This window comes from Pangasianodon hypophthalmus, chromosome 15 (assembly GCF_027358585.1).
Source record: "Pangasianodon hypophthalmus isolate fPanHyp1 chromosome 15, fPanHyp1.pri, whole genome shotgun sequence".
In the NCBI taxonomy this organism is placed as follows: Eukaryota; Metazoa; Chordata; class Actinopteri; order Siluriformes; family Pangasiidae; genus Pangasianodon; species Pangasianodon hypophthalmus.
The window spans coordinates 2,739,001-2,751,936 of record NC_069724.1 but is presented as its reverse complement, the minus strand read 5'-3'; the positions used below and the strand labels follow the sequence as shown (position 1 = coordinate 2,751,936).

The following is a 12,936-nucleotide window of genomic DNA, read 5'->3' as shown; positions in this document are numbered from 1 at the left end:
GAGTGAGGTTACATTCTAGCTGAATGCATGATTACCCAGTTGTAATCATATTACAATACAACAGTGTGTCCTGAACAGAGGTGCCAACATTGCTAACAACAAAATCCTAGCAGGCAGAGAGGGGAAAAAAAACCTCACAACACAAGTCACAAACTCACAAATGACCTGTTTATCGACACACAAATGTCCCTTGTTTTCTACTGGCTCAATGAGACTGATTTCACAGACCAGAGTTCACAGAGATAAAGTCAGTTAAATGCAAAAATAAAATAAATGAGTGTTTCACATCCCAAATCCTTTCCCCTTCAGTGATGGCATTTTGGCCGAATAATTTTTATTCGCATTTGGTCTGACCGCTGCTCAAGCAGGAAACCAGAAATCATCTTTTTCAGATGTCTCCTGTATTGTTGTAGCAAAGGATTAAAAAAAAAGTAAATGTTGGCACCTCTGCGTAAACATCCGTTCAAACTGGAATTCATGAGCCAGTGAGATGACCTCACACTTAATACAAATTATTTGAATTACGTTATGATTACATCCAAAGAAAGCAGTAATTGGTTGAGCCAAAAAAAAAAAAAAAAAAAAGAAAAACTATATGAAATGTGCTCTTACATTCTTGCGCATGACTGAGATGCATTTCTACGTTACTTTTAAAGAGCAAGCAGATATTGTGTGTGTGTGTGTGTGTGTGTGCGTGTGTGCGTGGGGATAAAGGTCTTCAGCATGAAACATCTGAGTAATACCTGTTCTGTATTATTTAAAACTGGTACTTGACATTTCCTGCACAGATTTTTATCCGTACGTTTACTCAGTCAGTTGAGCCGCATGTATAAGTTCTCTCTTGATGAGGATATAAATAAATCATTCCAGCACGATTATACCAACCACTGTCAAAATGTGCCTTGTACACTAAAACATTTCCAGTAATTCTGTACAACACCTCGAGCTATGTTTGGGCACGGACAATGGACCTAAGAGCTGTTGATTTGAGCTTTGGGTGGGATCCGTGGCCGTCGTTTAGAAGTGCACATACAGTGCGCAAACATTTCTGGAAAATCAGAATCAGACCAACGTTCACTTCTTAAACAGTGCCTTATTTTAGGACAAACTCAAGACTTTCATGACATCTTTGTTTAAAACGTACATCCAACATGCCTGTGGTAAATTATGCAACCTTTATATCAGCTGCTAGCACTTTAAATGGCGGCGGTCAAAATGGAAACGTGCACTGATTATTCGTGTGATTGCATCATTTCCTGAAGGTCCCACCTAAAGTTCAGTCATTGTTCTATCCGTCTTGATGGTCTTGCTACTTTTTTTTTTTTTTTTTACTGAAAACAAAACAAGAATGTGTTGTAGTCCAGCTCAGGACAATCTACGAAAAGTTTTGTCTTGAGTTATGTACAGTGTCTCCCACTTTGGGCCAGTGATGGATAGTTTTCTCCCCCCTCCGAGCGAGGAACATTTTCTTTGAATTCCTGAGTATTGGTTTTGTCACAAAGTGTGTACCCTAGCTGCTGCTTGACAACATTTATTACTGTACAATCATTCGTTTGTAACTGAATTGTATTCTCTTTAATCAAATACTTTGTTTTTACAAAATTCATCTCATACAGTTTCATTTGCAGTTTTGACCTTTTATTATTTGGTTTATACTCCAGAACATGTTCCAAATAACATTTTACATTTTTTTTCTTAATGAAATTTAATTTAATTTTTTCAATAAATAACTATACTGAGCAATCACTTGTTTTCTTTTGTGTGAAACATCAGTTGCATGTGAAGCATCTGATACACTTAGCATAGTGTTTTTCCTTCTTTTAAATAACGTTCACATGGTCAATGATATCATTACTATTCATGCATTATAGATATAGATATAAAAGCACAAGTGTATATTCAAAGAGTGAAAAGTGTCTGCTGTTTGCTCAAATTTTACATTTTTACAACAATAAAAAAAAAAATCCTATCAAACCCCAGAGCATATCTTGGTTAGTAGAGGGTGTTGCAGTTTGAAATGGTCATGCTATGATATTTTGTAGACTAGATTATCACGGTTTCACGGTATTAATCAATCATTTAAACACACGCAAGCCGGTGGTGAAAATTAAAGCACAGATTTATAATGAAATTCTTTGTGTGAATGTCTCTTTGCAAATCCTTTCCTATACACAAAAAAAAAGCAAATGGGAGAAAGGAAAGATAAAATCCTATAATTGTTGTTCTGTCTTTGAAAGAGATTTTCTACACTGTCAGAATTTATCATGTTGTAAGCTGAAAGAGAGGGTGGCGTCAAGGAAAGATGGTATAATTGGTATGATGTAATTTAGGGCAAGTCCATATGGAGGAAATGGGTTGTTTTTGGGGCGTCATAGTCGGGCACAACACGGATAAGAACCAACCAGTGGGGTTAAAAAAAAAAAAATTAACGATGATGGATGGAAATGTGTTTTAATTTTGAAAAAGTCATCAATGAGGTAAAAGTCGGAACGTATGCCGTGACTAACCGTGACACCGCAACACCCCTAATGATTAGGTCTAAATTATGACAGAATATCTAATGTGATCAGCTGCACTATGCATTCCCAGTTACAACCTCCAAAAGTAAACTATAAACTAAATAAACTAAAGCACTCACTATATTCACTGAGATAGCAACTCAACGGGAGACACTGGTCCAGAGCTTCCCACTGGATATGAGAGAAAACTTCTTATCTGCACGCATTTCCCCTCCCACTCTCATCACAGTGGTGTGGTGGTGTGGGAATTCTTGTGACCTTCCTCAAATTCCTCAAACTCAAACGCTAAGCTCGCTCTTATACTACACCCCTGATTCGAACCTACCTCACGTCACAGTGAGCTCCTACGCTGAGTGCTGTATTAAGTGCACATTTAAGTAGCAGGTGATAGCGCTGCTGGGGAGGACATGGGCAAATTGAACTGATCTCCCAGAGGGCTTTGCAGGTTTATTTGCGCATCCAGAGCCAGCCGTTGATCAGACAGGCAGAAAGCAGCAGGGAGAAGAACACCAGTTCGCTCTGCTTGCGTTCAGCGTTCTGTTTCTCCAGATTTGCTATCCGCCTGTTCATCTTCATCATCTGCAAGAACAAAGTGAGAGAAAAGACTTACAGATGTTTTGGGACAGATCTAATCCCACTGTAATAGTTTTTTAGGACATGTGACCAGGGTGAGTTAATTCTCTGGCTACTGCCTTTTTAAATCGTGATCGTGTGGAATCTGGCGCCCTCTTCTAGTCATTTTGCAAATTACATGGCAAAAATTTAGACCGTCTCCTAACTTTACATACATGATGAGATTTGAGCAAGTCACACGAAATGTTAGCGTGCAAAGGCAAACTGGAGTAATCGTCTTAACACTAGACAGGTTTCAATCCAATGGTCTGAAACATTAGTCAATCTAAAATAGAAATGAAATTAAATAGGAAACACTTTATAAATATCAACAACACATCTTTCTGTTTAACTTGCAGATAAATTGTTGATGTTTTTATTCCCCTATTTCCTTCCCAATTTGCTCACTTGACAATTCCCACCCACTAGCCAGCTCTCCTCTATCACACAACAGTTAGCATCTGGGAGAGGGTGAAAGCTAACACGTGCTTCCTGTGAGAAACATGAACTGTGTCTTTTCAAACTTGTTGCTCATGCTGCATCACAGAGCAGCGTAACACACTCGGAGGAGAGCACTACCTTCCCTCTTTAGCATCCGTGAGCTCACAGATGCCCACGATTGGCTAGTGTCACTGTGATTGACAGAGTAAAGGGTACGCCCCTCCTAGTCCGAGAGCACGGCCGGTTTTGCTCCTTTGTGTCCGGGCCACAGATGGTTGTGCCTTCGCCAATATTCAGACTCATGATCTTTCACAGTAAAAAATGTTTTTGAACAGAAAAAACTGCAATTATGTATAAATTTAAGGTCATGTGAAAGGATTTTTATCATCTGCCTCTCCTAAAACAAACCAAAACAAACCAGCAGGACAGCAGCAGTAGAGTACAGCTGATCTGGTGAGAGGCTAAGGCCATTTCTGTACTTGTATTATTAGAATTTGAACTTTTAAAATGAAATCTCACATGACAGTGACATTTCTATTAGTCTTATGAACTGCTAATACAACCCACCGTAAACCCTGGAATATATCAACTAAGAATGAAAAGCACCTCAATTTCCACATACTGTACAAGTAAGTCTGAGATAAAAACCACATTACAGATATTTTTTTTAAACTAACCTGTCGGCGAAGCACTATTAATTCAACTGTAGTTCCGCTCTCCTCCTCAGGACTGCGCCAGAACTCCTGTGTGCTGCTACTGGATGAGCAAAGGACAGCAGACTTTAGCTGAGATCTAATCTTCAGTACATGCTTACTACGGTGTTATTTATAAAAAAAAAAAAATTTAAAAAAAAACGTGACAAGCGTAGGAAATGGTAGGAAAAACTCAAGTCACTTAAACTGTCTGGCACTTAAATTTATTTTGATCTTTAAAAAAACAAAAAACAGAACAAAAGTCTGGGTCACCTTTTCAAGGCCTGATCAGCGTGATCCTCAACTGGTTGAGGTGGAGGGTTTTCTGGGAAACCAAACCTTCAGACAGAAGGAAGAGACCCACAGGTCCACAGGAATGGGCTGGTATTCAACTCACAATGAACTCAGGCTATTTTTAAAAAGGTCACAAGCTTCAGCAAGCAAGGCAGAGAGTTAGCTCTCTCAATAAATGAGTGTTTGGCGACTTGTTATTGGGATAAGTAGTGAAGACTGAAGCAAGCGGAAACTTAACGGGATTATCAAAGAATCCAAAATCAGAAGAATTGTGTCAGAAGTAGCACTTGTTAGTAGAGAGCCGTGACACAACCGGCATGAAATCACAATGGCAAGTCGACTTTTCAACACATTACGTTTGCTCAAGCTTGACTATTCAACTGGCCAATCAAAGCAGAACCTGTTAGTAAGCGAGGCAGCAGGTGGAGGCATTTCACCTGGAGGAGTATTTTTGAGTGACAGTCTGGAGGATTCTGTACGAGGCCTGCTTGCCCAGCTTCCTGGCGGCCTGCAGAACGCTCTGGGGTGTCAGGAGGACGGGGCCGATAGCACCGAGTCCCTGGGGAACAGGCAGGGGCGAGTCTGTGGGTGCAGCGGGCATGGTTCCAGCACTGTGGCTGCTGAGGACAGGCCAACATGGAGGTGCCAAGGACACGACACACAAAAGTGTTACTTACATTAGCTACTTAAAGGCATCTATAAATGCAGGGATACAGGAAATGGAGGTAATAAGTGAGCTACAGAAACCCCTACTTTCGGGATTGTAAAACCTCGTATCTTTATCTTTCATGGTTGGGAGCAGATCAGTGAATTTAAACAATGAATTTCTTCCAGGGAAACTCAGTGAGTTTATAAATCTGATTAAAATGTGGAAGCTGAACTGGCTGAATTGAAATTGAGCTGAATGAATGACCAAGGAACCAATTTCTCAAGGATAGACATTTTCAGTGGCTTCAGATTTGAACATTTTCCACCAAATTCGACTTTATCTAACATTATCTAATCAATCTAATCTGAACTGAAGATTAAAAGTATACTTTTTGTAAATATGCTAATGCTTTGCTCATCACATTTGTCTTTATATTGACATGTACACATCAATATTTACCAAAGCAAGTCAAATTTTATGACCCGACAAAAGATCATTTCTGATTTATTAAATCACCCTGTCATACTCAAGTCATCATACTGCTATCTACACAAGTTTTTAAAAATCACCATACACTTTTTACTTGTATGCGTACAGGGTTTTCTTTTGTCTTTAGGATGAACAGATTCCTGCATAGCTTATTCTCTTAACATATTCCAGGTGTGTGAAGCTTTAGGTGTTGCTCCAAAATATAATGTAGTGTGTACACTTTTTGAACTTATTTCTTTAAACTTAAAACATTTTGCATTTGTCTGTAGATGCTTTATCACTCACTTGTTTAAACCTACATTGTCTTCTCTCTATGTATTTATAACAATTACAGTATCAATATTCTCTCTCCACTAGTCATGATTTTCTGTTCCATAGAATTATTTAAATTATTTAATAGAAATAATATTTGACTATAGAAAAAAAATACAACAGTATATTGCAGTATACTGTTGTGTGTTTGCTCTTAAAATTTTAATCACACAGAATTTAAAACACCTTCCTGCATTACTGATTAAATCTTCTTCCCTAATCTGGTGACGTTGAGATGCTTGGAACTGATTCTTTACAAATTCCAAGTACTTTTTTTTTTTTTTTAAATAAAGACAAGCTTGGACGGCTTATACTTGTTCAAGTTCCATATTTCTGCCAAAAATTGCCAAAATATTTCTGAAGGTTCTTGACTCCAGTCCTGCAAACCCAGTGTCCTACAGAAATTTCCCTATTGCCAACACACTCACACGTGAAGAGTTTATTATTTTTATTATTTTTTATTCGCTGATCAGATTAGTCAGCTTTAATCTCAGTGGCTTCCCAGGACCAGAGTGAAGTACCGCCTGATATAACGCATAAAACGCTGACTCTCACCCTCTGCTGGTAACTTTGTAAATTACAGAAAATGAGTAATTTCTTGGCCCTATTTTACACCTTGTATCATCATGTGTTTTTTTTTTTTTTTTTTTTTTTGGTAACCCGATAACGATAGCATTTGATCTGACTGGCAGTGTAATCGGATCTCAGGAAAGAGTAAATCTTTACAGTGTGCTCGCATCAGCATCAGCATCAGTCTGCCATTAAGGGGAAACCACCAGCCCACAGGATACATGATATTCATCAACATCGTCTATAAAACTACAGCAAATATCTTGCTGAATAATGGCCAAGTCATCGCTGGAGCAAGCAGCATTTGAATGCATCAGGTTTCTGGACTGTTTGTATAGCAACTGACCAATTAGGATCTCATTTAGGTTGCGCAAAGATGAGCCTACAATAATGCATTATGTTTTATTAACAATGATACATTCAGAACTCACTATTGTGTTTTATATGAAAAAGCTGCCTGGCCCTCATTAATAACAAGAAGAGATATTTATTTATAAGGCAATATTAGCTAGTTTACCCTTTTATCTATCATCTCTAATCAGTGTAAATACAGTAATACATTATAAACTCAGGATTACATACTGTTATTTACTCCGCATATAAACCCAGAATTTGGTAAGTCATTTTTTTGAGCATTTTTTGCTCCTTTCAAATAGAATAGTCCTGAAATTCAATATTCATCTAATTTAATTATTTTAAATCTAAAAAACGTCTAACTTTTATCTTAGTAATGATGTTTATACATGTTTTATTTGATCTTTTAACTCTAAACCTTCCAAGATTTCATTTCTTAAAGATGTTTTATACCCGTCATGTTATATGTGATGTTATATCTGTTTTATTAAAACAGCTCTCTCTGTAAAATAAAATCTCAATAAGATAACCTGTATAAATAAATAAAGGAACTACTGGCTGTACGATAAACTACTCTCTGCTGTTCCTAGTCTTGTCATGTTGACAGCTATCTGACTTCAGCTTGTTAGTTTGCACACTGCACTGGAGAAATGAGATCCAGTTATAAAGCACAGATGCACAAAGCAGGAACGCACATAAACAGGGGCAGATTAGATCGTTCATTACCCAGATAAAGAAAGCATGTTAATGCAAGGTGTAAATAGTGCTGTGTTTGACTTAAGTGGGAAGTCAGAGCTCAGAATTATGGCATTTTTGACCTCCATGTGTTCATTTTAGAAAGTGGGGGGAAAAAAACAAAACAAAAAAAAAAAAAACAAACACGTACGCCACCATGTTCATCTTTTTTTTTTTTTTTTTTTTTTAAAGCAAAACCCTAGCAAGATAACTGTGATGAGCGATGTACTTTCACCTCCTCAAAACAGCAAACTGTATATCGTTGTTTCAAACATCAACATTATACACTATAACTCATATAAAATTAAAACAAGTGCTACTTTGTTTACCGTTGATGGTGTGAGCAGCCATTTTGACTTGGTATCACTTGCTGAACTCAGGGTTAAAGAGACCTTTCGAGTAGGAATCCCTAGTTTTGGCAGGAGGGAGTTGTTTTTTTTTTTTTTAAACCGAGTTTTACAGTATTACAGTAAATCTACTCTAACACTAATTCAATAGTATCTTATCGCAACAACAAATAAGTGCATTCGTTGTTAGAATGACACAATGTGCTTTTCACTTACGCTGACGTAGAGTGTTTGGAGTGTGTTGGCGTCCCAGATGGGGTCCTACCAAAAGCCTGGTCACTATACGATCTCCGCAGCGGACTCTGTGGACCACATGGCAAACTGTTAAAGCCTCTCAACAGCCTCTTTTACAGCGGCTGTATTACGTAGCCTACACTCTACAGCAGCTGATTACAAACAGGAAGACAAGAAGACCATCTAAAAGGTAAGACAGTAGGAATAGAATAGATAAAGAACAAACGAATGATAGCAAGCAAATACAAACAGCATTACACACAAGGCTTATCAGTCATGAAACACTTGCTGGTTGTCTCTACACATTCCTTACTGCTAAATCACAAAGGAATCGTTATCTTAAACCAAGTGAATTGTTTCTGTGCACAAAGGAAGATGGAGTGACATTTAGCGAGGCAGATTACATGAACGTGCTCTCGTGCGTAGGCGTCCCTATCCCCAGGTCCGTGCTGCAGGTTCCAAAGAGAAGACGCATGACCTCTAGCATTGTCTCGGGAAAACAGGGGCCGTGGACTCAGGTCAGGAGCATCTGTCAGATTTAACAATACACAGTACATATCAGGATTTATGCAGAAACTAATATGAGTGATTTGCATCCAAAATGGCGCACTTCTCCAGAACAGAACTGAGAGTGTCCAAAAGCTTCAAGCAGATGTACAGCAACCAGGTACATTTCATTTAAATGTTTATCGACAAGGACGTGTAGCACTTGCCATTATATCATCCATTTTAAGAATAATCACAAGATTACTCGTCTCCAAAATTTCCATTCTCAGGCATTCATTATCACGCAATGTCCCTTCTAGTAAGCTGGAAAATACCTCAAACCATATGCATACACAAGTACAAAGGTAAGACGTCCAGTCTTTTTACAGGTAATGAGCTGTCGACTCGGAGCATGTGCTGCTGTTTCCTCACCTGTTAACGCCAGCCTGTCAGGGACATGCATGCTGAAAGCAGGAGGCAGATCTTCAGCCCTGACTTTCAGATCCTCCACCGCAGCCTGAGAGACTCTGAGCCGCTCTGGAACCCGCATCCTTTCGCTGATCACAGCTGTGAAGAGCGGATCTCTAAGCGGAGAGCCGTCGACGAAATACACCGGAGCCGTCATCGCCGGCCCACAACCTGAGGAATCGGCATTGTTAACACAGCAGCATGCTGACAGTTTATATGAAACGTGCGCTGAAATAACTCCAGTTTTGAGTAGAAAACATTTATCATGTAAGATTACAGCACAACACAGGTATATACTCTAACCAACAAATATTAGGGTAGAGCTTTCGGGAGCTTTTAGGGTAGAACTTTTAACCTATTGACACCACAGCACTGTTCAGTTCTCAATTCTGACTGATTAATTTACTACTACAGCAACTCTGGCAGTAGCTCCGACTGCAAAGTTTATATCATTGCGTTCATTTTAATACGCTCTCATTTCTATAATAACAATTTGTACAGGGACTTGTATGGCTAATGCTCCACACAAACAGATTAAAAAAAAAAAAATGTTGGGTGTTGATATGGTGAACCTTTGTTGGAAGGAGTCTCCAGTGTCAGCTCTCTGTAACAGCCAGAAGTAAAACTGCAACTTTGTAAAGTAAGTAAGCAAAGATATAAATTTTCCGACATGGGAAATTCTTCAAGACGGAGGGCTTTGTGCTTTCCGGTTTCTCGGCAATGCAACAAGCTGCATTTTTTTTTTTTTTGGCATTATTAGCTTCAAAAAGAGAATAAACACCACTAAATGTAACTATAAACAGATAAAAAAAAGTGTGTAGTCATTCTGTAATGAATGAAAAATGTAATCGTTTGTAATTGTAGTTGTTGTGGAGAAATAAAACACATCAACACTGGGGTCGTTGATTATTTTCCTGTAGCGACATGCCCCATCATGTTTTACTCCTTACTTAACCCAACAGGACACAACTGTTAAAGACTTAAAGTCAAACTTTTACACAAGTTAATACATGTGGGTTTTTTTTTTTTTTTTTAGAAAGACAAGCTATAAATTAAATTGTAAGCTGTTTCAATGTCAAATGAACAGTTTTACATGTCATTGGTCACATGACCAGAGTCATGACGCTCCTGAGAAAGACACAGCTCTATAAATGGAGTGATATAAAAGCTGAAGAACAATATCAAGCAAAATATGTTGTAATAAGTGTTTAGATATTTAACATGTAATACAAGATATTTAGTAAATATGATCTTTTATAGATATTTTAACAAGATACTTTAATCATTTTATTAAGGACTGGGTGATAAGCACTATAATATTGATATTGCTATATAATACAATACAGTTTTCTGGAATATCGTAGATATTGTGATTTTTTTTTGCATTTTATTTTGAAAAAAATACCATTTACAAACTCCAGAAGCAGATTCGATAAAGTTTTCTACTGTCTGAATCTTTAAAATTGTAAAAAGTTCTTAAATCTCCCTCGTGTTCAGTGTTAATTTATTTTTGTTCACATTAAATAAAAGCATCAAACTAATTAGTAAAGGTTTATTATTTATCTAAATGCAACACTACTGGCACCTATATAACGAGATAGATTTCATGTGTCATAGAAATGTCTTGAAATATCATATGATATTTTTGTCATATCGCCAAACTCTAACTATACTTCCACGTATATTATAATTACAGGAGATTTAAAAATGTAAATAGTCTCACAACTATCACAGCTGTGATTCTCTGGGTGCGTAGCAAAAGCTGTTTGGTCCCTAAAATGTCCAGAATACTAATGAAAAGATTTTATATCTTAACACTAATAAAATTAATCTGTATTGAGGAGGTCTGTTGTCAAAGAAGTCTTAAATTTGAGAACCTTAGGGATAGCACATGGCTCACTGTAAATACACTAAACTATTCATATTGCACTTTATATATATATATATATATATATATATATATATATATATATATATATATATATATATATATATATATATACATACATACACACATACACACACACACACATACACACATACACACACACACACACACAGTACTGTGCAAAAGTCTTAGGTACATGTAAAGAAATGCTGTAGAGCAAAGGTGCCTTCAAAATAATGTAATTAAATGTTTCTACATTAAAAAAAATACTATAAAGAGCAGTAAACAGTAATAAACGAAACAAAGTCAGTATTTGGTGTGAAATCCTTCACTTTAAAAAAAAAAAAATCAGTATTCTCAGGTGCAGTGTGTGCAGTTTTATAAGGAAATGAGCTGGAAGTGTTACTGAGCATCTTGCAGAAGCAGCCACAGTTCTTCTGGAGACTTTGACTGTCGACTCGCTTCTTATTTCTGCAGCGAAACCCAGCAGCCTTCATTCTGTTTTTATCTGAAAAGTGTCTCTTATGGAATCTGCTGCTTTCTTTACTGACATACAAACATTTTTCTGTAACATTTCATTTTGTGCTGGAAAACTAATGTTTGGAATCTAAAATGTTTTTGTACTGAATCAATAATATAGAAGTCAGAAATTAAAAATCTATAACAAAGTTTGTACTAAAAGAAAATAGGGTGCCTAAGACTTTTGCACAGTACTGTGTGTGTGTGTGTGTGTGTGTGTGTGTGTGTGTGTATATATATATACATATGTATATATATATATATATATGTATATATACACATATACACACACACACACACACACACACACACACACACATCTGTTTTAAACACACTACAAGTACAATTAGTACAATTTAAACAACTGGTTTGTAACTAATGCAGCTTCTGATTGTGACCAAATATGAAACTAAAATCATTTTCACCAACTTCTCCACTACACATTTTGAAAAAGCAAAGTGTGTATCACAGAGCTGTTGAAATAGTACAACTCAATACACTCTCATAACTGTTAAATTAAATGAATTAGGACTAAATAATAAATCTGCCTGACATCAAGCACAATGAGGAGCTCAGAGACAGTCAGTATTACACTCTCATGTGCCTGGTTATGAAACCTGTTGCTTGTCTGAACAAAAATATCCTACAACTGCAAGGTTTAGACGGATTATATAAATAATCTGGAACAAGATAAGAGAAAAATGTGTCTGTTTTTTATCTATAAAATTAACCCCAGTAATATCACTAATGATAGCTAGTTCACAATGCAATCATAAACTAGCTAACAGCTTATGAGTTATGTTAGCCAGAGAGAATTAGCAAAGTGAGAAGTCAGGTTTTTGATTAAGAAATAAAAACTTTATGAGCCACTAAACCTTAAAACACACCAGTTAATACATAAAATAAAAAAAGATATTTAGCTAACTTAGCTAGCTAGCCTTCTGTGCTCATATGAAGGACAGAATGACACTAACAACACTAACAACACTAACTCAAGTCAAAGTGCTAATGCTGTTAGCTTGGCATAACACACTCCCTCAAACCAACACTATTTACTGTAAACACCAGCTAATTTCCTCAAATTATTTCCACAAACCTCAGGTTTCACCGCGACTGATGGCACATAAACGACTTCACATGATAAACAAGCCTAGCACAAGCAAACGACTCACATTTCAATTGAACTCGGTGAGTTTCGATTCGTTTGTCTGGATAACTAAACAGGGCGGTGTTTTGGATAAAAAAAATCAAATAAAGTCTACAGTTTGGATTCAAAACGTCCAATACAAAAGTGTAGAGCTTCAAAGGAAACAGGTTTCAGCCTTTG

At 37.0% G+C, this 12,936-nt stretch overlaps 1 protein-coding gene across 5 annotated transcripts; it reads right to left on the bottom strand.

Moving 5' to 3' along the window:
- Nucleotides 1–1,484: 1,484 nt before the first annotated feature.
- LOC113541605 (mitochondrial fission factor homolog B) lies at nucleotides 1,485–12,921 on the bottom strand. 5 transcript variants are annotated; one of them, XM_026938686.3, is made up of 8 exons: nucleotides 12,706–12,840; nucleotides 9,167–9,373; nucleotides 8,653–8,777; nucleotides 8,231–8,316; nucleotides 4,996–5,175; nucleotides 4,538–4,603; nucleotides 4,250–4,328; nucleotides 1,485–3,098 (listed from the first exon to the last, which is right to left on the bottom strand). In XM_026938686.3, exons 2-8 carry the CDS (start codon nucleotides 9,357–9,359, stop codon nucleotides 2,967–2,969), a joined length of 861 nt encoding a protein of 286 aa, XP_026794487.1. In that variant the 5' UTR covers nucleotides 9,360–9,373; nucleotides 12,706–12,840; the 3' UTR covers nucleotides 1,485–2,966. The 5 variants fall into 5 exon arrangements, with proteins under 5 accessions (XP_026794487.1, XP_026794488.1, XP_026794486.1 ...); XM_026938687.3 differs by having other exon boundaries at nucleotides 1,487–3,098; nucleotides 4,250–4,325; nucleotides 4,996–5,178; nucleotides 12,706–12,839; XM_026938685.3 differs by having other exon boundaries at nucleotides 1,488–3,098; nucleotides 4,996–5,178; nucleotides 12,782–12,921.
- Between the last annotated feature and the right edge of the window lie 15 nt (nucleotides 12,922–12,936).

Excerpts from the sequence above, each read along its gene's own strand:
- LOC113541605 (XM_026938685.3), bottom strand. The coding sequence starts at position 9,359 with ATGACGGCTCCGGTGTATTTCGTCGACGGCTCTCCGCTTAGAGATCCG. Across the intron at positions 8,317-8,652 it reads ACGCACGAGAGCACGTTCAT|AGTCCGCTGCGGAGATCGTA; the intron begins GTAATCTGCCTC and ends TGTGGTCCACAG. Across the intron at positions 5,179-8,230 it reads TCCAAACACTCTACGTCAGC|CAGCCACAGTGCTGGAACCA; the intron begins GTAAGTGAAAAG and ends GCCTGTCCTCAG.